This window comes from Delphinus delphis, chromosome 1 (assembly GCF_949987515.2).
Source record: "Delphinus delphis chromosome 1, mDelDel1.2, whole genome shotgun sequence".
NCBI lineage: Eukaryota > Metazoa > Chordata > Mammalia > Artiodactyla > Delphinidae > Delphinus > Delphinus delphis.
In genome coordinates this window covers 31,851,811-31,873,501 of record NC_082683.1, presented here as the reverse complement: position 1 = coordinate 31,873,501, position 21,691 = coordinate 31,851,811, and the positions used below count along the sequence as shown (strand labels likewise).

Below are 21,691 nucleotides of genomic sequence, written 5' to 3'. Positions count from 1 at the left end.
GGCCCCGCCCCGCCTGCTGCGCCGCCCCTACCGGGTCAGGTCAGCCCTCTTCAGGGGGCACCCCCTAACGCCTTCACAGCTCAGGCAGGGCGGCAGCGAGGGCGCCCCTCGGCTGCCCACATCCTGCCAGGGGCTGGTCCTCCCCAGGCCCCTCTGCCCCGCCCCCGCCCGGCGCCTGAGGCGGTGGCGGAACTCCGGCCTGGTGGTCTGCGTCCGCAGCAGGGTCCTACCCCGCCCCCTCCCCAGAGGCACGGGCTGACCGTTCTTTGGGGCTGGCAGAGAGTCCTGTCTGAGGACCTGCCCTTGTCCACTGCTGGCCTAGCTGTGGGTGGATGTGGGACGAACTCAGAGGCACCTGCAGCCCAGGATGGCCACCTCAGGCCCTTCACCGTCCACGACAGGGTCTAGGGATGTGTAGACAGGTCCTGGTCCATCTGCAGTTGCCTGCCCTACCCAGGTGCAAAACTGGGCATTTCTGGGCACTTCTGTTAGAGTGTGGAGTTGCCCTCGGTGGGCTATATTTGTGGATCTGAATTACCAAACCGCTGGTCACAAGGAGGCATGTGGGTCGCCTCCAGAAAGAGCTAAATGGACAGCATGATTTAGGGCCAAGGCCGATGGCATTCATCTTCCCTGTCTTCCTCCCTTGACCTGCCTCTGCTGTCTGGGAAAGACGTGCAGGGCACGGACACTTTAGGGAAACAAAAAATCCTGGGGGCTTTATTGACCCCGTCTGTCTGTCACCATGTTGAACCATCAGGAGTTCAGGTCTGTGGAAGTTATCTTTCTGCTGAGCCAAGTATGGTGGATACATCGGGTGGCCCAGGGTGACAATGCCCAGCACGGGTGACATAGTTTCCCTTAACCTTCTGCACAGCAGTCATCAATAATCAACCTTGATATTTTTTCTTTCAAATCTGGATAGAATTTCAAAATGACCAGCACAGAACTCCAGGTGGCCACCACCAACAGGTTAGAGTTGGCATGTGGAGTGAAAACTCTCTGCCATCTCCTGCCTCCAGTGCTCTGGGACACGGGGCAGCCTGGGGCCAGGCGTGGGGCGAGGGCAAGGCTTGTCACCACCTGCCCGTGTCCAGAAGCTGTCAGAAACAGACTGTTCAGCCAAGCCTGCGTCACCCTGTGTGCCCAGGAGCCCCGTCCTGTCTCTCGGGGCCTGTGAGCCAGAGAAAAGGCCCCAGTCCCAGGGGAGTGACAGGAGCAATTAAGCTGAGCTGGGTGGGGCGGTTCCCGGAAACCACTGTTCTCCTTGGAGCGGCCGCCGGCAGCTGGAGTGTTTATTTGATTTCTGACTTGGTAAGCCTGTAATTTACCTGGTGGAGCAGACTGCGTCCAGCTGCCCGAACCCTGAAATACTGTGTCATTAAAAGCACAGCCTGGGCCCACCCCAACCCACGGGCACAGCCCAGGATGTGCAGCCCTGGAATTCACTCTGCGCCCCAAGGAGGGGCTCCGGGAGCGCAGGTCTGGCAGCCAGGGGTGAAGGCTGGGGCCTTGCTGCAGGACAGCAGCCCCTCCGCCTGGACCTGGGAGGGCCTCTGGGAGCCAGTGCACAGGAAGAGACCCTCCCCATGGACACAGGAGACTGGAAAATGGTGAGCTCCCCATCAGTGTAGGGATCTAAGCTCTGGCCTACATGTTAGGGAACATGACTTGGTGGCTTCCTCCTCTGGGCCTATTTCCCATCTGTAACATGAAGCATGGACTTTTTGATTTGAAAAGGGCCTTCAGCCAGGGAATCTGTCTGCCAACCCTGTCTCACACTGAGCCCAGAGGCAGCCTGGTAACCCTGAACACGGAGCTCAGGTGGCCATCACGAATCAGAGCTGGCACGTAACATGGAACCTGTTTGTTATTCTAGTACTTACCTAACAGTTCTCTCTTCCCAACATGGAGGATTGTCTCTTAGGTAAATATAAATCTTAAATTAGCAGATTATTTTGAGAACTAACTTTTTTCACTTGAAAATTTTTACTGGTAATTTTCTGAATTTCAAATTGTTTTTTATTGCGGAAGTGGAAAAATCAAAACATGTTAGCTCACCAGCTACAAATTACTGAAAAAAATGGTAGTCTTAATGGTAGTTTCATCAATGACTACCATTAAAATGGAATTGACAACTAATTTTTTATTTTTTTTGACAATTTTTTTTTTTTTTTTGGCGGTACGCGGGCCTCTCACTGTTGTGGCCTCTCCCGTTGCGGAGCACAGGCTCCGGACACGCAGGCTCAGCGGCCATGGCTCACGGGCCCAGCCGCTCCGCGGCATGTGGGATCTTCCCGGACCGGGGCACGAACCCGCGTCCCCTGCATCGGCAGGCGGACTCTCAACCACTGCGCCACCAGGGAAGCCCCGACAATTTTTTAATTTGGTATTTTTAGGCCCAGCCAGTGATTAGCTTGGTCGGGTACACCAAGAATGTCTGTCATATTATCCAAAGGTTGGTAGATGTGGAGTACACCTCATCTACCAATCAAGCTGTGCACAGCAGGAGTGGAGTTACAACACTTTTTCAAGCAGAACAACTGAAAAACAGTAAGTTATTGCTTATGTACCTGGCCGTCAGACTTCCAGCAACTTTTGCCATCCAGTTACCAAATGAAATCAAATAGGAAAAGCCCCGAGGAGTGGAACAGTTGTGAATGGACACAAAGCCCATGTATGTTATCCCGAGAGTTATCTGTTTGCTTAGCCAAGCATTGCAGCTGCAGTACCCTTGCTCAGGGCCTGGCTTGTTTACCTGGCCAGACTAGAATAAATAAGGGTGGTCAATTCAGACCCACTGACAGCAGTAAGAAATCAGTGACAGTTGATAGGCAGGGAGGACACGTAGGAAAAAAGGCTAAGGTGAAATGCACAACAGTTTTGGTGTTTGCAGTGCAATCCCAGCCTCAAGATCAAGTCATCATAATGTGAGGTTCACTGTCTTCAAACTAAGATAGGTAGTAACATGTTCTGGAAAAATCCCTAAGAAATAGGAAAAGAGGCAGCACAGCAGGAGTACAGATTTTTGGAGCCAAATGGATTTGAATCCTGGTTCTTCTTCCTCTGTAGAGTAGGATACTGGCTTTCCTTCCAAGCTATTTAAAAAAAGATCATATGTGGACACAAACATTTAGGACAACATCTGACATGTAAATGCTTAACAGCTGGTACCTGTTGGTATTATTACAAATGAATTTGCTAGTTTTGAGCCCCTTCCGTGCTTGTCCACTAAACCTCTCCTCCTCCCGGAATGTATCCTGTGGTGTTTTATTTCAGAGCTGTGCTTTTCCCACCGCAATCCTTTGAGGGCAGGACTTGTGTTCTCACCTGCTTTAAAGGCCTGGGACAAGTGCCCAGTTATGCAGGCCAGGGCTGTGACACTGTGCTCTGTGTTCCCAGAGACAAGGGGATCCCAGTGGCCTGCTGAGGGCACTCAGCACCACCAGGTGCCCTTTTGGCAGTTTAAACAGGGGTTGTCCATCCCAAGTGTTATTCCTTATGAGGAGGCCTTTTGTGAGCATTTGACCCACTTTTTTAAAAAATGTGCTTTTCATTTATTACAAAAGTAATGCAGTTTTGGAGAAAAGTTTGGAAAAAAACAAAAAATAAAACAATTCAAATCACTATAATCCTCTAAGTCAGATAAACATGCTAGAAAAAATTTGAATTTATTTCTAGGCTTTTTTCTTAGAATACATATAAAATATAGATGTTTACATATTACAGATAGGTATTTGTACAAAATTGGGATCATACTGTATTATATAAACTGCTTTAGATGTGCTTTTCCCATTTTATTATATGGTGTAATTTTCCCTGTTAATAAATATTTTTTGAAAATATGGCTGTCTAGTTTTCTATCACCTAACTCCGTAAGACTCAGTTTTCACCACTAAAAAGTAGGTCCCACAACCTCTTTCTTGTGCTGGCAGCATCTGGAGCAGACACGCTGTGAGAAAGTCCAGCAGTCACAGGACTGGTCCCAGGGCTACAGCCCCAGGTCTGTTCCTCCATGCAGCCGTCACAGGGCCTGCACAGATGGGGCCCGGCCCTGGAGGAGCTAGTGAGGAGATGCATGAGCAAAGCCAAGCCCCGTGTTCTCAGTCCTGGTGCTGGAGCAACAGGGCAATGGAAACGTGGACGGGGAGGCCAGGCAGTCCCAGGAAGGCAGCTTTGACCTTCAGCCTGCAGCAAAGGCCCCACAGCGCCCCGGGTCCACTTCCCACAAGCCAGAGCCCTCCTGATCAACAGAGGGTCAGTGCTGTGCTGTGACTGGTTGAGCGAGGTGGCTGGGCCACTGCTCCCCAGACTCTGGGCTCCCTGTCCTGCCTGGCAGAGTAGAGCCCAGACCAACCATGGAGACCATGACTCTGTCTCCCCACAGGCCTGGGGTTGCCGGGCTGTAGACTGAGGCTAGAGCTCAGGAAACACCCCAGGACTCCATTATGACTGATGGGGAGATGGCCACGCTTCCGACCCCAGCTCTGCCATGTCATCCTGGGGGACCTGGACAGTCATGTCACCTGAGCCTTGGTTGACCTCTGCACGGGGTTCTGGTGTGGAAACAGTGAGTTAACACCTGTGGACACCCAGAGGGGCACTGGGAAGGCCACTGTAGCTCCAAACCCACTGAGCTTCGCAATCTGCTGGCTGGTCTCAACCTCGCTAGGCTATCAGGTGTCAGTCCTCTCTTGGGGGGCTGGCTGTACTAAGCTCTTCATACATACCTTTCTTGGCTCTTATAAAAGCCCTGAAGTTGCTGTCATCACCCTGCTTCACTAAAGCCTGCCCTAACGCTGTGGGCAGTCAGGTAGACAGACCTGTGACGGCCACAGTCTGCACTCAGAGGGGGCACCTGGGCCTTGAGGTGGGGGGGTCTCTTTTGGCAGCTCCATAAGGATCAGGGGTAACTGTGGCACATCTGAGGTCCGAGGAGACCGAAACCTGGTCAGCTGCAGCCAAGGGGGCTCAGCTGAGGCCAGGAGTCCATTCGGCACATGGGAGCCAGAGGTAGAGCCAGAGCGCCATCATGCCTCGACAGGAGCTCTCCTGGGGCCACCAGGGCCAGGGGACAACAGGCCCCACCCCTGCCTCGTCCAGATTTCTACTCAACATGTAAAAGCCCAGCCGGGTAGACTCTGAATGGTCTGAGTAACCCCACGCCACAGGGAGGTATCTCGTGGCTACAGGGCTCAGTCTCTGCTCAGTGCCTTCAGCAGGTCAGGGTTCCTTTAAAGCCACTTGGCTGACCAGTCCATGGAGGGGGAGCGGAGAGAAGCCAGCCTGACTTGAGCTCCAGGAAGTGGCTGCACACAGGGACCAGACTGTGAGCTCAGCATGGGTGAGACCACTTGCCTCATCAGTGGTCAGCAAACTTTCTGCAAAGGTTCAGATAGTAAATATTTTAGGCTTTGGGATGGCATTGGTTAATTTTGTGTCTATAGCTAAGCCATGGTATCAACTTTTTAGCCAAACACCAGTCTGGATGTTTCTGTGAAGGTATTTTTCAGATGTGATTGACATTTACATCAGTAGACTTGGAGTAAAGCAGATGACCCCTCCATAACGGGGGTGGTCCTCATCCAACGAATTGAAGGCCTTAAGACAGAAAGACTGGAATCACCTGAGGAGGAATTCTGCCTCCAGACGACCTTTGGACTCAAGCTTCAACATCAACTATTTCCTGGGGCTCCAGCCTGCTGGCCTGCCCTGCAGCTATCAGACTTCTCAGCCCGCACGACTGCAGAGCCAATTCCGTGAACTAAATCTCTTTCTCTATGAACATATACGCACACCCTACTGGTTCTGTTTCTCTGGGAACTCTAATACAGGGACCATACAGTATCTGTCACCAATTACTCAACTCTGTCACTGCAGTGAGCAAGCAGCCACAGACAATATGTAAACAAATGGGTGTGGCTGTGTTCCAATAAAACTTTATTCACAAAAACAGGCAGTGGGCTGGATTAGACCCAATGGGTTTGCTGACCTCCTGTCTCCTGACAAATAGGTACAGTACCTGGCATGGAGAAGGCATTTTGAGTAATAAAATATCATTTAAAAAACCTGTAGAATGAAAGTGAGCAAATGAGCAAATGAATCACGGAGACTGAGCAGTACACCCACTGGCTACAAGACTGGCAGCACGATTTGGGAGTGGAGGCACTGTAGATAGGAACTTTTTCACTGTCTTTGATTCCCATGGTCTTGACAATGGTCTGACAAGGGTATCTGGCTTGAAGATACAGCACCCGACATCTCAGGGAATTGCCCGAGGGAAGAAAGAAAAGCCGTGGGGAAGACGCTATTTCCTATTCCTTCACCAACCTGTCTCAGGGGGCAGTTTAGCTTTAGATGCAACCTCTGACAACTCCCAGGAACTAGCTGGAGGCAGCAGTACAAAAAATAGAATTTATTTTACCAGAAGAAAACGTCTAGGATCCACACAGGTGGGCCCAGGAGAGGCCCTGGCCTGGAAAGGGCACGCACAGCCGTCCACGGTGGGGAGGGCAGCACCCTAGCCCACGGCCCCACTTGGGAAAGAGCCAGAGGCGGCCCAGGCCGTGCCTGCAGAGGAGCTGCCCCACGCTGACCCCAAGGAAGGGCCAGGACACAAAGCCTTGCTTGCTGCAAACGGGACACCTTGCCTGCCGGTTCCCCGGGCTGACAGCTGCCCTCTCACACGTACTCCCCACAGTCGGAGATGATGACCTTCTGCTTGGGTTTCCCGTCCTTGCTGCCCTGGGCCTTTGCAGGCAAAACAGAAGAGGAGGAATCAGGGGAGGGAGGGAGGGTGGAGAGGAAAGGGCAGCTCAGGATACCTGCCCCACCCCGCCCCCTGCCCCCTGCCCCCACCCCCTCCAGCAGCAGCAGCCGTGGCCTCTCTCTCCAGGCCCCGGAGCCCCCACTCCTGCCCTCCCACATGGCTGTGCACCAGGGGCCCGGGCGGCTGCCCACCTCAATCTGCCGCAAGACATCCAGGCCTTCCGTGATCTCCCCAAATACCACGTGCTTGCCATCCAGCCAATCCGTCTTGTCACATGTCAGGAAGAACTGGGAACCGTTGGTGTTTGGGCCAGAGTTGGCCATGGAGAGCAGGCCTGGGCGAGAGAACGACCACATCGACCCCCTCCACCCTGCTCCCGGCCCTCAGGACGTCTGGTAGTAGAGGGAGGAGCGTAAATGCTGCTGGGAGGGGAATGGAATGAGGACCAGGAACTGACTATTGGCAAGATGGAGGCTGCTAGCATCTTTGAGAAGAGTGGTTTCAGTGGACAGGTGGCACTAGAAGTCTGTCTAGAGGGTGACAGAGAGAATGGAAGGCAGGGAGTCTACATAACCTCTTCAAGAAGTTTTGCTTACAATAGGGACCAGAGGCATGGGTGATAGCTGAGGGGTACATGAGTCAAAGATTTTTTTGAAAGATTGACGCTGCGCACTTTTGCTCTGATGGACTGATCTAGCAGAGCAGGGGAAATGCATTACACAAGGCTGCAGGGGCACATCCACAGAAGCCAGGTTCCGAAGTAGGGGAGAGGAGTAGGGGTCCAGGCCACGAGCAGAGGGAAGACAGCCCAACCCCTGTACTTGGAGGGAAGTCAGAGCGGGCATGTGTGGACAGACGCAGGAGGCCAAGCATCAGCTGAGGCAGACGGTGACGTGGAGGCTTCGGGATGAAGGAAGGGATGGAATTGTTATCTCTGACCAGGACTGAGTGTTAACTAGGGAGCTGTATCTAGTACAGCTGCCGAGGGCCTCCTGCAGAGCTTCGGTCATAAATTTCAGTACAGTTCTGTGTTTTTTCTAGTTGCTGGGGGACCAAGCACTGAAATTTTTTACTGGATGAGCCTGACAGAGCGAGGCGGGTAGTGGGGCTGAGGGAAGACAAGGGCTTACACTGGCCGACCACAGAATGTAAGCTAGGCCAACAGGGAGTGCGGATGTGGTGGGGGGACGGGCAGTACATGAATGGAAACAAGCTCACTCTGCTTAGCCAGGCCCAACGCCTCTCCTCTGTTCACTGGGTGGGTCCCCTCCAGACCCCCAACCTGTCAGCCAGAACCACAGCCCATCACTCCCCCCACACAGTCATCCTGTCCCAGCCCAGCCCACCGATCACCAGCCACTGATCGGGTCCCACCTGTTCCCGTGTGTTTGAGAATAAAGTTTTCATCGTCAAACTTCTTCCCGTAGATGGACTTGCCCCCAGTGCCATTGTGGTTGGTGAAATCGCCGCCCTGGCACATGAACTGGGGGATGATGCGGTGGAAGCTGCTGCCCTTGAAGCCAAAGCCCTTCTCATGGGTGCACAGGCAGCGGAAATTCTCTAGCGCCGAGAAAGGAAAAGGTACCCGGGTTAAAAAACAAGCCAATGAAACCTCTAACTAGGCTCTGAAAAACTGTTGTATTTGTTTAATGTTCATATTTTCATTTCAAAATATGACATGCTCATTATAAACCTTTGAGATACTGACATCTTGAAGGACTAGAGGGGATTCTAGTTAAAGAAGGAGTGAACACATGCATTCTAGCTCTGTTCCACACTAAACTGGCAGTAAAGCAATTTTTTAAAAGAAAAACCAAACAGGATCTGAGAAAAAAAACACAGGGGCAACTCTTTGTGACTCTGGATTTGGCAATGGTTTCTTAATTGTGATACTGAAAGTGTAGGTAACAAAAGAAAAAATAGGCAGATTAGACTTCATCAAAATGAAAACTTCTGTGCATCAAAGGACACTCTCAATAAAGTAAAAAGGCAACTCAGGGAAAGGGAGAAAATATTTGCAAATCATTATCTCTTAAGCATTTAACATCCAGAATATATAATGAACTCCTACAACTCAACAACAAAAAGACAAACAACCCAGTAAATAAATAGGCAAAAGACTTGAATAGACATTCCTCCAAAGAAGATACACAAACGGCTCCTTCCCCTAAGCACAGGAAAAGATGCTCCACATCATTAGTCATTAAGGAAATGCAAATCAAAATCACAATGAGATCCTCCTTCACATCTAGTAGGATGGCTATAATAAACAGGAAACAAGTTTTGGTGAGGATGTGGAGAAATGAGAACCCTAATACGTTGCTGGTGGGAATGTAAAATGGTGCAGCCACTGTAGAAAACAGTTTGGCAGTTCCTCAAAAAGTCAAACTAGAATTACCATATGACACAGCATTTCCACTCTTAGGTAGGCACCCAAAACAATTGAAAACAGGGATTTAAACACATATTTGGGGACTTCCCTGGTGGCGCAGTGGTTAAGAATCCACCTGCCAATGCAGGGCACACGGGTTCGAGTCTTGGTCCGGGAAGATCCCACATGCCGCGGAACAACTAAACCCGTGCGCCACAACTACTGAGCCTGTGCTCTAGAGTCCACGAGCCACAACTACTGAGCCCGCGTGCCACAACTACTGAGCCTACATGCCACAACTACTGAAGCCCACAGCCTAGAGCCCATGCTCTGCAACAAGAGAAGCTACTGCAATGAGAAGCCCACGCACCGCAATGAAGAGCAGCCCCCACTCGCTGCAACTAGAAAAAGCCCACGCACAGCAACGAAGACCCAACGCAGCCAAAATAAATAAATAAATAAATTTATATTTTTAAAAACACACACACATATTTGTACATAAACGTTCACAGCAGCATTATTCACAATAACCAGAAAGTGGAAACAACACTCAAGTGTCCATCAACACATGAATGGATAAACAAAATGTGGACTATCCAGACAATGGAATATTATTCAGTCATAAAAATGAACAAAACATGGATACACAGATGACCCTTGAAAACACGATGCTAAGTGAAATAAGCCAGACACAAAAGGACAACTACTGTATGATTCCATTTATATGAAATGTCTAGAATAGCAAATTCTGAGAGACAGAAAATAGAATAAATGTTCCAGGGCGGAGGGGAGAGGAGAATGGGGAGTTGCTGTTTAATGGGTACTGACTGAGTTTCTCTTTGGAGTGGTGAAAAAGTTTTGAAAATAGATAGTGGTGATAGTTGTACAACATTGTGAATGCAATTAATGCCAGTAAATTGTACACTTAAAGAATGGATAAAATGACCAAAAAAAAAAAAATAGGAGCAAGAGAAAAGACAACAGCAACAAAAATCTTTGAAACGTAGAAGACAAACAGATGAGCCATAACTGATATAGCAGACCTAACAAACCTGAAGCTTAAGCTGGTAAAGCCGAGAGCAATTCGATTTATGCTGCAGAAATGCCAAAAGCTCAGAGCCAAGAATGAAGATGGCTCTAAAAACAGTAAGTGTGGTTGAAAGCCTGTTTAAAAAAGTAGCTAGCCCCCAGATCCTCTCCCTTCCCTGGCCCTGGCTGCCGGCTGGAGGTCTACCCTCTGGTATGTCAGCGCAGAGGGTCTATGCTCTGGGATGCACTACACATAGCCGAGGGTTGAGGTACCATAATGACAAACGGAGATCAAGTGAAGTTTATATACTGTTCCCACCCCCCCAACCATGATGGCAAAGAGCTGTAAACAGGACCACTAGCAAGAGACTAGAGTCTTCTCTGTGGACTCTGCTTTGTCCAAGAGACTACAACTCAGGAATACTGACCATCCAGGGTCCAAGAGAGAGAGAGAACCACCTTGCAGTGCAGGTCTCAGTCAGCAAGCCTTACCAATATCCAGGGAGTTTCCAAGCAGATTTTTAGGGCCCTAGTCTTAAAGGCATCTAATGTGAAAAGCAAAGATCAAAACAAGCAAACAGACCAATAACAAACAAAGCAAAACAAAATTTAAAAACTCAGACAAAAGTAACCTGAAACATCAGCTGCATAGGAAAAAGAAGCTTTAGTAATCTCCCAAGATGAAATGGCAGTACATGCATGAAATAAGCACAGGATGCTATGAAAAAGGACATTTAGGAAGGTTCCAGAATGAGAGAAGAGAGATATCAGAAGGGACAAATGCAAAGAAATAATCCAAGGAAATTTTCCCAAACCAAAAGATAGGACTGTCCTGATTGATCAGTGTGGTATGCGGAATAATGGCTCCCCAAAGATATCTATGTCCCAATCCCTGGAACATGAGACTATGTTATGCTGTACACAGCAAAAGTTACTTTGCAGATGTGATTAAGATTATGGATGTTGAGATGGGGAGAGTAGCCTAGATTATCCAGGTGGGCCTAATACAATCACAACCTTTCCCATCTATAGTCAGAAAGAGAGTTAGAAGTGGATGGAAGAGGAGGCAGGAGAGAATAGAAACATGAGAGGGACTGGATCTACCACTGTTGGCTGCGATGATAGCAGAAGGGGACCACAAGCCTCTAGAAGCTGGGAACAGCCCTCAGCTGGCAGCCCACACGGAAATGGGTACCTCAGTCTACAGATTCAGGAAATTGAATTCTGCCAACAACCTCACTGTCTCTGGAAACAGACCCATCCACCCCTAGAGCTTCCGGTAAGGAACGCAGCAACCCAGCCATCATCTTCATTTTAGCCTGCTGAGACCTGTGTTGGCCTTCTGGCCTTCCTAACAGTTAAGATAATAAATTTATGTTCTTGTAAGCTGCTAAGTCTGTGATAATTTGTTACAGCAGGAAGAGAAAACCAACATAATAGGGCCCACTGAATATCCAGCATGACGAATGGAAGGAGATCTACTCCAAAGGCACACTGTTTCAGAACACAGGACAAAGAGACACTCCAGGCCTCCAGACCAGTGTTATCTAACAGCTATTAAGCATTTGGATAGTGTAACTGAGGAAGTGAATTTTAATTTTATTTAACTTGAATTAATTTAAACTTAAATAGTCACATGTGGCTAGTGGCTACCATACTGAACAGCTGAGCTCTAGGCAGAAAATTTTAAAAAGGTTTTGTATAAAGGACCAAGAATCAGAATATTAGACTTCTCTACAATTTTACAACCAAACCATCAAGTGGGAAAGTAGATATTTTCACACATCAGTCTCAAAAAACTTACTCTCCAAGCTCTTTTCTCCAGAAGCTACAGAAGTATGTCTTCTACCGAAACAAGAGAATAGACCAAAAAAGACAACAGAGGTTCCAATATAAGCGAAAATAGGAGATCCCATGACAATAGCTATGCAGTGGTGTCTGGAAAGCAACTGGTCCAGGCCAGAGGAGGTCAGAAGGCTCCAAGGAAGAACAGTGAAATTGACAGAATATCTGATGTATTTGAACATGATGAGAGATTTATAGAAGCAAGAGAATTTCGGAGAGACTCAGGAATATATGCACAGAAGACTAAGCAAATGTGAAAACAAGACAATTATGAATTCCAGGGAAAACAAAGTGCTATGTATGAAAGGAAGTTATCACAGTATGATGCTTACATAGTTAGAATAACCTATGACCTAAACAAAATTATGGTAACAATGTAAGGAGGATGAAGGATCAGGGAAGGTGATTTAGAAAGCTAATTCCTTATCTTCTGAAGTGGGAAGCCAATAGATGTCTAAAATGAAAAAAAACCAGAAAGTAGCAACATAAATCTGTTATCTACCAACATGGAGGTAAAAACCAAAAGAATCAGCTAAGAGGGGAAATTGCCTGCCTCTGAGAAGCAGCAAAGTGGAGGATGGGGCAGGATGGGAGGACAACATGGGGGCACTGCTGTTTTTCAAAACAAGCTTTGTGGAATTAACATTCTAAACTCTATGTCTATATAATAAAATTTAGATTAAAAGAAGAATAAATAGAAGTCAATATTTAGCAAATGAAAAATACTCAAAAAACTGTTAGTTAACAGTAGTTACTTCTGGAGAGTAGGACTAGATGTGGAGAAGAAAGAAAGACCTAGGTTTTCAATTCATTGCCTTCAATATTGTTGGAATATACTTATGTGTGTATACTTTTTTTTTAAAACCATGAATACACATTTACTTGTATTAAATAAAAAACTATTATTAAAAAGTAGTAAACCAGGGACTTCCCTGGTGGCGCAGTGGTTAAGAATCCACCTGCCAACGCAGGGGACATGGTTTCGAGCCCTGGTCTGGGAAGATCTCACATGCTGTGCAGCAACTAAGCCCGTGAACCACAACTACCGAGCCCACGTGCCACAACTACTGAAGCCCGCGTGCCTAGAGCCCGTGCTCCGCAACAAGAGAAGCCACCGCAATGAGAAGCCCAGGCACCGCAACGAAGAGTAGCCCCCGCTTGCCGCAACTAGAGAAAGCCCGTGTGCAGCAATGAAGACCCAATGCAGCCAAAAATAAATAAATTAATAAATTAAATAAATTTATATTAAAAAAAGTAGTAAACCAGCACTTCTAAAGCTTCAAAAATGCCTGCTCTGACTCATCTGTTAATAGATCCCAGGATCTGAGATGCCGCAAATCAACTCAGGTCAGAAACAACGTCAAGGACACAAGAACTAAGGCACTGAGAACCTTGGAAAGGCTCACTGCTCAGCTCCCAGCTTCCCGGCCATCCTGACCGGAGTCCTGCTCACCTGCTGTCATGGGAACGATGTCTGAACGTAGGAGCATCTGGATGCGGCCTGCTGGCTTGTTCCCAATCTTGATGTCCATGTACACCTGAGGGTTTGACCGGGCCTTTTTTACAGCGGGCTCTCCCTAGACGCAGGAGAAATGGCCAGGTTAGAGAGAACAGCCTGACTCCCCGACTAGGAGAGCGAGTGTTCTTCTGAAGACACCCCAGAACCCACTGCAGCAAGCGGGCTGAGCAAGGCACCGACAGGAAAGGCCTTGGGCCCTGATGGGGCTGCAGAAGGCGGAGGCCATGGCCACGGCCCCCAGCCGGACACCCAGTGACAGGAGACCTCAGCACCGTCTACCCGGAGCCCCACCCCTCAGGCATTTTATCTCATCTCACTCCCTCAGACACGTCAGCTCGCTTCGCCTTCACTCTCCCCTGCAGTCACAGAACATTGCTTTTCTGGCTCAAAACACACAACTCTCAACAACTTCAACTTCCAGTTCAAGTCCACCCACCTTAGTCAGTTAAACAGACCCACTTCTGCAACACCACCCCCTTCCTCTATGCTTAGCCCTGCATATCCACAGGCTGGCTGCAGTGGAAGCAAGGAGGGCCTAAGTGCTCAGAATGGAGGTGGTTGGGACCTTGCTTTATACTCCAAGTAGACAAGGCTGGACAGAGGAGATATTTATTACAGCTGTCACATTTGCTCCAAAGAGAAAACTCAAGTGTTCTTGTTTGTGCTTCAGTTTAACAAACTCGCTGAGGCATCACGCTGGGCACTGAGGACACTGTGACTATTATTTGCTGTTAACAACAGCAGTAGCATAGTTGTAACAGCAAATACTCACATAGTACTTGCCATGTACAGGGTACTATTCTGAACGTTTTAGGTAATCAGCTCATTTAATCTTTACAACCACCTGTAAGATCAGTGCTACCATCATTCCCATTTCATAGATGGGGAAACTGAGGTACAATGAAGTTCAGTAACTTGCCCAAGGTCACAGAGGTGCTAAATGGTGAGGCTGGAATTCACACCTAAGCCCCCCCACCCCCCAACCAAGTCCATGTTCTTAATCACATTACCCCACCTCACATTCCACATTTTTATTAACAAGGCCTTTATTAATACGAGGCCCCTATCCTCACAGAATTTACTGACTAGAAAGGGAAAGGCAATAAGCACTTGCGTAGTCTTTACAAAAGCAAAGACATACAGGGAAATACAAAGACTGGTTTTACCAAGAGTGTAAAGTGGGGACTACAAGGTGAGAGGTGGGCAGGGTCAAGGCTGGGAGAGTTCCCCCGTGACTTTATCTCACGGGACAGGTGATGGGCAGCCACTGAAAAGTTCTCAGCAGGAGAGTCAGATGATCCATGGTATGCTTTAAAAAGATCATTCTAGCTGCCTTTATAAAAGACGGGAGGAGAGCAAGACTGCAGCCAGAAGGCTAGTTAGGAAGCTATTGCAATTATCCAAATGAGACGAGAAGTTACATTGGGACGATGGAGTAATCAGGGGAGGATGGATTCAAGGAAGATTTAAGAGAAAAACTTGGCAGAGTACGATGTTCTGGCTCTATTTTAAAGAGGGGTCCAGAGTGACCTAGGGTTACTCCACTGACTGAGGGCCATTTATGTGCTCTGCTTTGCATCTGGATTTCTGGCTTGGGTCAATGTGGATGGATGGTGGCAAGGTGGTGAGTTTGAGAACACAGGAAGAACGGGATTAGAGAAGGGAGGGCGAGACTTGCAGCAGAAACGTCTGAAGCTCAGGTCTAGAAACAGAGGCCAGGAAAGTCAACAGCACAGGAGAGGCTGTGCAAAATCAGAGTGACTGCCACTGTTCTGGCAGAGAGGGGAGAGGGCTGCTGTGAGTCAAGAAATTCAGAAGAACAACGTTTAGAAGAAGGGGAGAGGCAGCCTGAGAGGCAATGGTTAGAGAGGCACGCCGAGAATCAGGAGGAAGTGCCAAGGCGGGTTGTCTGGAAGGGAGAACCTCAAACCTGTGCCCAGGCTGCCGGGAAGGTACCCCCACCCAGCCCTGCCTCCCCTGCGTCAGGACAGGAAGCTCCAGTGGCGGGGGGGACTGATGAGGAGGGCTGCAGTGGTGCGCTCACCACCCCTCCCCAACTCAGGCTTCCTCCTCGTCGGCGGCAACCACAGAACAGAACCCGGGCAGAGCTGAGAAGCTCCACACGCAGAGCACAAGGACAAGAGGCCTAAAGCTTCCCTTTAGTTCACTCATTAGCACCTCCACCAAAACACTAAAAGCTCATTTTTCATTCTCTCTGCTTTTGTATATATGTTTGCAAATTTCCATAAAAACCTAAGAAACGAAGTCTCCTGTGGGAAGTGCCAGCCTTCAGTCTCACCTCCTGGGCTTCCACTTTGGGAGGCTCTGACCCTTCTTCCTCTTTATTTTCCTCAAGAGTCTTCCCAGAAAACTTCTTCAACCAGTCGTCATCGGACCAAACTGAAAGGAAAGAGGCAGGCAAATGAGAACAAATTCAAGCTATCAGCCAGCTGCTAAGTAGCTGCTCTGGTCAGCAAAGCAGAACATGCTCTATGGCCCTCTCGGCCAGAGGACTCCACTTTGGGAACTCCCACGGTAAGGAAAGTTCCCACCTTTCAGGGACTGCCAGCCCTGAAGCCCGGCTCTTAGCAGGACTAAGTGAAAAAGCTATGCCCCAGGGAAAGATGCAGCCTTTGCCAGTCCCAGCCCTTGACGGAACCCGCCAGGAGTGTTCAGAAAATGGGGACACGTAAGAGATCAGGCTGCGTTTCTCTCATAAAGCAAACAATTACCCTGGCTTGGCTGAGAAGCTCAAACTCTTTTTATTTCCCCACAAAGGTGGCGCATGTCCTTCGCCAATGTAAACCATGCTCTACTCCTGTCCACCAGAGTAGCATTCAGCTCCCACTTCCAAGAAAATCGGGACAGAAAGGCAACCAAGGCCAAACTGGAGGATGTGATGGGGAATCTGTATTGCTCCCACTCACCTGGTCTGGAAGAGCCTTCCTTAATCCTCATGGGTTTTGCCAAATTGACACGAATTGTCCGTCCAAAGAGCTCAGACTCATTCTGAAAAGATTGAAAATCCAGCTGCTTAAACTCTGTTAGGTTAAAACAAAGTCAGACAGCTTTCCATTTCCTTCTGAAAAATCTGAGACAAGCTCATGACTTGTTCTCCCTCAACCCCTGAGCCCCTAGCACCCAAGCTATGCACCTACTGCAAAGCAGTCTGTAGGTTGCAGGGAATTTCCTCCCTGGAGCCATCACATACCTCCTTTCTTTCTTTTCTTTTTTTTTTTTTTAAAGTTGAAGCATAGTTGATTTACAATGTTTCAGGTGTACAGCAAAGTGATTCAGTTATACTTTACATATATATATGTGTGTGTATATATACACATATATATACACACACACACACACATATATATATACATGTATATATATTCTTTTTCAGACTTCTTTTCCATTGTAGGTTATTATAAGATATTGAATATGGTTCCTTGTGGTATATAGTAGGTCCTTGTTGTACATCTATTTTATATATAGTAGCATGTATCTGACCTTTCTTTCAATACCACCAACGACCTGTGCTTCCAAAGGTGACTCTGGGTTCAGAGCACTCTGAAATTACAAGGATAAATGCAGTTTCCAAGTACCCGAGTTCACCTTCAAAAGTCAAGATCAGCTTTAAGTGGTGAGAAATGATCTCTCTCTCTTTCTCTGAGAGCTGAGGAATATGTTTGGTGAATGGGAAACAGAGAACAGGAATAAAGGAAAACCTTATTATCCTAAGATAACTGGTACCAGGAAAGGTCACTTAATGTGAATTCACTTAAGGCAATGAAGAAAATTTCATGGTAAAAAGTGAAGGGAAAAAAGATTGATTGGGAATTTACTGTGATGAAACTAAAAATAATGAAAATAAATTTCTTATAGTTAAAATTCAGGTTTAATTCGATTTATGTGCTAATTTATAGGACAAAGATGTAATGGATGCTGATTAATCTGTAGTATTTTTCCAACAAAATACTATCAAAATATCAGTATGATATTTTTGCATTTCTTATCTGATGTGAAAATCATAAGCATCTTGAAGAGGGAATACATACTCAAGAGCTACATCATTTTCCCCAAGGAGCTCTCCAGGCTATTCCAATCACTTGCATCAGTAGCATAACCTATCTTTATTCTTGTCGAATTTCTCTTCTCAATTGTTAACTGGTCTAACACTTCATGAAATCCTGCCTCTTTTGTAAAATATGCAATTTCATTGTGCAATCAATTTGCATTGTGTTTGCAATTTCCTATCCTAGACTCGGGCAGCCAGTGAGAGGCTGGTCAACAAGGATGGTCAGCATTTACATTATTATCAAATTGATCAAAAGCGATCAATTCACAGTGAATATTTTCATATGATGATAATCTGTACTTCCCCATGCAACCTTGTAACTTTGGAGGTTCAGCAAACTCATGTATGAATAAGTGCCCTCTGTACAACCAAAAAGCAACTTCTGTAAGAAGGAGGATTCCTAGCCATACCATGTTGTCGATAGCTGCTGCAGCATCCTGCCAAGGAAAGACAAGGGACAAGTTTAGGCTTGCAATATATGTGGAACCTAGAAAATGGTACAGATGAACCGGTTTGCAGGGCAGAAATTGAGACACAGAAGTAGAGAAACAATGTATGGACACCAAGGGGGGAAAGCGGCGGGGTGGTGGTGGTGGGATGAATTGGGAGATTGGGATGGACATGTATACACTGATGTGTATAAAATGGATGACTAATAAGAACCTGCTGTATAGAAAATAATAATAATAATAATAATAATTTATTAAAAAAAAAGTTTAGGCTTGCAGTCAAATGCTTCTTGTGGTGTCTAAACATACTCAGTAGCCAAAAAAAAACCCAACCTCACAGGAAAAGGTCTATTTATACTCCTTGCCCAGGTTGTATGTGTCTAACAAAGTGCACTTCCTGGGTGACTTCAGCTATTGGCTATTTAGTGGAAGACAAAGAAATAATCACCAGTGCCACAAGAGCTCTGCAGAGCAAGAGGCGTAGGACCTGTCTGCGATGTTAACCACAGCCTACAGTTTGATTAAGTGAGGGAAACTTTCCTTCAAATAGCACTTCTTATCTCTCTGGAAGCATCAGCACCCCAAAACCCAACCAAATGGAGAACAGCTCCCTTTGTAATCAGTAACAATAATAACACAAGCCAAAGACTTAACATAGGTAACAGAATTTTCTCACCTCTGCCAACTCAAATTCAACAAAAGCAAATCCTCGGTGCTTTTCTGAAAAAAGGGAAACAAAGCCAAGCAATTATCATGTGGGGCAATGGGAGGAAGCAGGCGGTCACAAGGAAGGTGAAGTCACTTGCATGCCTTATCCATTCATTCGAAATTCTACACAATCACTCTTTAGGAAGAAGGAATCTTATTCTTTGATTCTTTCTAGTTTAAATAACATTTCAAGCAATATTAAACTGTTCTGTAGTGAACATAGCTGAATAATCAACTACAGTTTTAATCTCTAAAAGCAGCATTCAATTCTTTTACCAAAGCCAAATTAAAACCTTAACCTTTGCATGCAGGAGCTAGAAAAATGAAGTCATTTAACCTATCAATTATTCATTCCAACCATACATTTTGAACATCAACTGTGCATAAAGCATGAATCCTAAAACCTGGGTAAGGACACTGTCTTTACCCTCAGCAAAACACTAATCTAAGTAGAAAGGCCAAGTGCACAACAGCACTAGTTTAATTAACCAATTAACCTTAGAGAGTCAATATAACCTTATCATTTTTATAACATATAAAGATCCCAGGGAGGTTAAAATTATATGCAAGGTTGATGACAGAGCTGAAACACACAACTCGACTCGGGACTCAGTAGAGCATAGGTTGCTAAAACCTCAAAACACATCTTAGGACTTAATGAAGCTCACGTTCTTTTGTCTTGGCCCAGAAAGAATTCAGTGAGAAGCAAAGTGACAGGCAAGAAGTGATTTATTAGTATAAGACGCTTGTGAGAGATACAAGGGGGCAGGAAAGGAGAGTGCCCCACAGAGAACTCAGTGGGCTACATACAGTTTTATAATTAAAGGAAAAGTGGAGAGGGGCAGAAGACCACCTTCTTCCTCATTCTTCAAGTCTTCCATAATTAACTCCCCCTACAGGTTGGGCAAGGGAGTTTTTGACCCTATCTGGTCCAACCTGGACTGTCATGGCGCTATGGAAATGAGCAAAAAGGCGGTAATATACACTAAAATATGGTAAATCACCTCAGGTTTCAGCATAATGTCACCTTTCCCCTATGTTTTTTGTTTTTAGTGTGTGCAGAGAAGCATGTCCTAGGGATCATTAACTTACTGACCTCAACCAGCAGGATGCAGGCATCACTGACTTGATGTATAGTTTTGTTGTTAAGCAGGCCTGCTTTCTTGAGTGATCCTTAACTTACAGGAGTCTGCCAAAGTTCCCTCTCTATCTATGATCCCCTAGTGGGATTTCTAAACTAGCTGTGTACTCTATCCCTATCAGAGCTGGGCCTAAAACTCCAATCTTAAAAATGACAACAAAGGTTAAAATAGAAAACTGAACTACAAATGTGATACTAATTGATGGAAAGGTTACCCCCAGGTACACAGAGGCTAAGGCCCCACTGTTGAAGCTGGGCTTTCCTGCTACCCTGTTTAATAGCACAGCCGCCAAGAAAGGAGCAGGTGCGCTAGAGCGCCTGGCAGGTAGTTCAAAACAACAGATCTCCACGTAGCTCAAAACCTATCTTCCTACTGGCTAACTGAAAAGTTTGTCTTTGCTCAAATGCAACAGATGGGACTCTCTGCAAAGCATGTTACAGCTCACAATCACAAGCCTCGGAACAGTCCTTCTGCACCAAGACCACTGTCATGCTGCCCAATGCATATTTAGAATGCACTGTGATATGACTTAAAAAAATTTTTTTAAGTTCCTTTCCTTGCAGGAGGATTCTGAGCAGGCGAGACACTAAAAAGACTTACCTGTTTCATAATCCAGAGGAATCTGGATATCTGTGATGTCTCCAAAAGGGATAAAAGCAGCATGAAGAACTTTGTCATCCACCTCCTCTGCAAGTCCACCTGCAAAGAAGCCAAGGGCCTTCTGAGACACTGTCCTCTATTCTCTCAAGACTCCGCCCATCTTGAGAAGTCCCCGCTGTAAAGTTAGCATGCTACCACCAAGGGGAGGGGTCTTTCCATCCAGTCCTTTGGGTTCATAAACATCCCTCTCATATGCTCCCTCACACCTACTTATGATGCACACCCCTCTCTTCACCCTTCTTTCAGACCCTCATCTAGCCCCAGGATTACTGCAATAGCTTCATAACTGACCTTCCTCTCCTCCACAAAGCCAACTAGAAAGATCCCGGGAATGTGCAGATTTTAACCCATCACTTCCCTGGTTAAACTACTTCAAAGGTTTCCCACTGTCCTAAGGATAAAGTATAAACTTAGCAGTATACGCAAGGCTCTTCATAAGCCCCTGCCCACCTCTTCCGCCTCTTTCCCTTTGATTCCCCGCAAAATGATACACTTGCCTCCAAGTGTCAGGCTATTTCACACCTTTGGGATTTTGCTCCCTTTCAGTAAACACACTTGCTTCTACTTCAGCTACCTGGCTAACTCCGGCTCATCTGCGGCGTCACCGCATCCTCAAAGGTTGCTCTCACCTCTCCAGATGGAGGGGTCACTTCTCCCCGCACCCAGGCCCATATCACCAGTGTCCGTCCCCACCAAAGCGCTCATCAAACTGTGCTACTGAGGTTATTCCCATTTTTAGCCGGCTAGTCTGGGAACACTTGCTTAGGGCAACAGCGGGGGCTGAGCCCTCACTGCTGTGAACATAAAGTGAATGGGCGCGAGGATTCAGAGGTCCCTAATATTCCTCCACCACTGCCCCAGGCCCAGGAGGTGAAGAGATTCCTGTCAGAGCTTGGCGGACTTGGAAGAGCTGAAAAGATCGTTACGTCTCAGGCTCACACGCTGAGGCCAAGCAAAACTGCCAAAGATACGGCCTAGACAGCTGCTCGCCGCCCTCCGCGCCCGGAGACCTGTCCAGCTCCACACCACGACCCACTAGCTGCCGGGTTCGCCCAGACTCCACCCAGAGCCCGCGCCTGCTCACCCACGTACAGCACTCGCTTGGTAGTAGCCATCTTGCTCCCGCACTC

The 21,691-nt window shown here is 47.2% G+C and overlaps 1 protein-coding gene across 1 annotated transcript; it reads right to left on the bottom strand.

Moving 5' to 3' along the window:
* Nucleotides 1-6,400: 6,400 nt before the first annotated feature.
* PPIE (peptidylprolyl isomerase E) lies at nucleotides 6,401-21,691 on the bottom strand. Its single transcript, XM_060019980.1, has 10 exons — nucleotides 21,646-21,691; nucleotides 20,502-20,600; nucleotides 18,728-18,771; nucleotides 18,013-18,039; nucleotides 16,461-16,542; nucleotides 15,833-15,933; nucleotides 13,468-13,591; nucleotides 8,144-8,329; nucleotides 6,961-7,103; nucleotides 6,401-6,750 (listed from the first exon to the last, which is right to left on the bottom strand). Exons 1-10 carry the CDS (start codon nucleotides 21,674-21,676, stop codon nucleotides 6,682-6,684), a joined length of 906 nt encoding a protein of 301 aa, XP_059875963.1. The 5' UTR covers nucleotides 21,677-21,691; the 3' UTR covers nucleotides 6,401-6,681.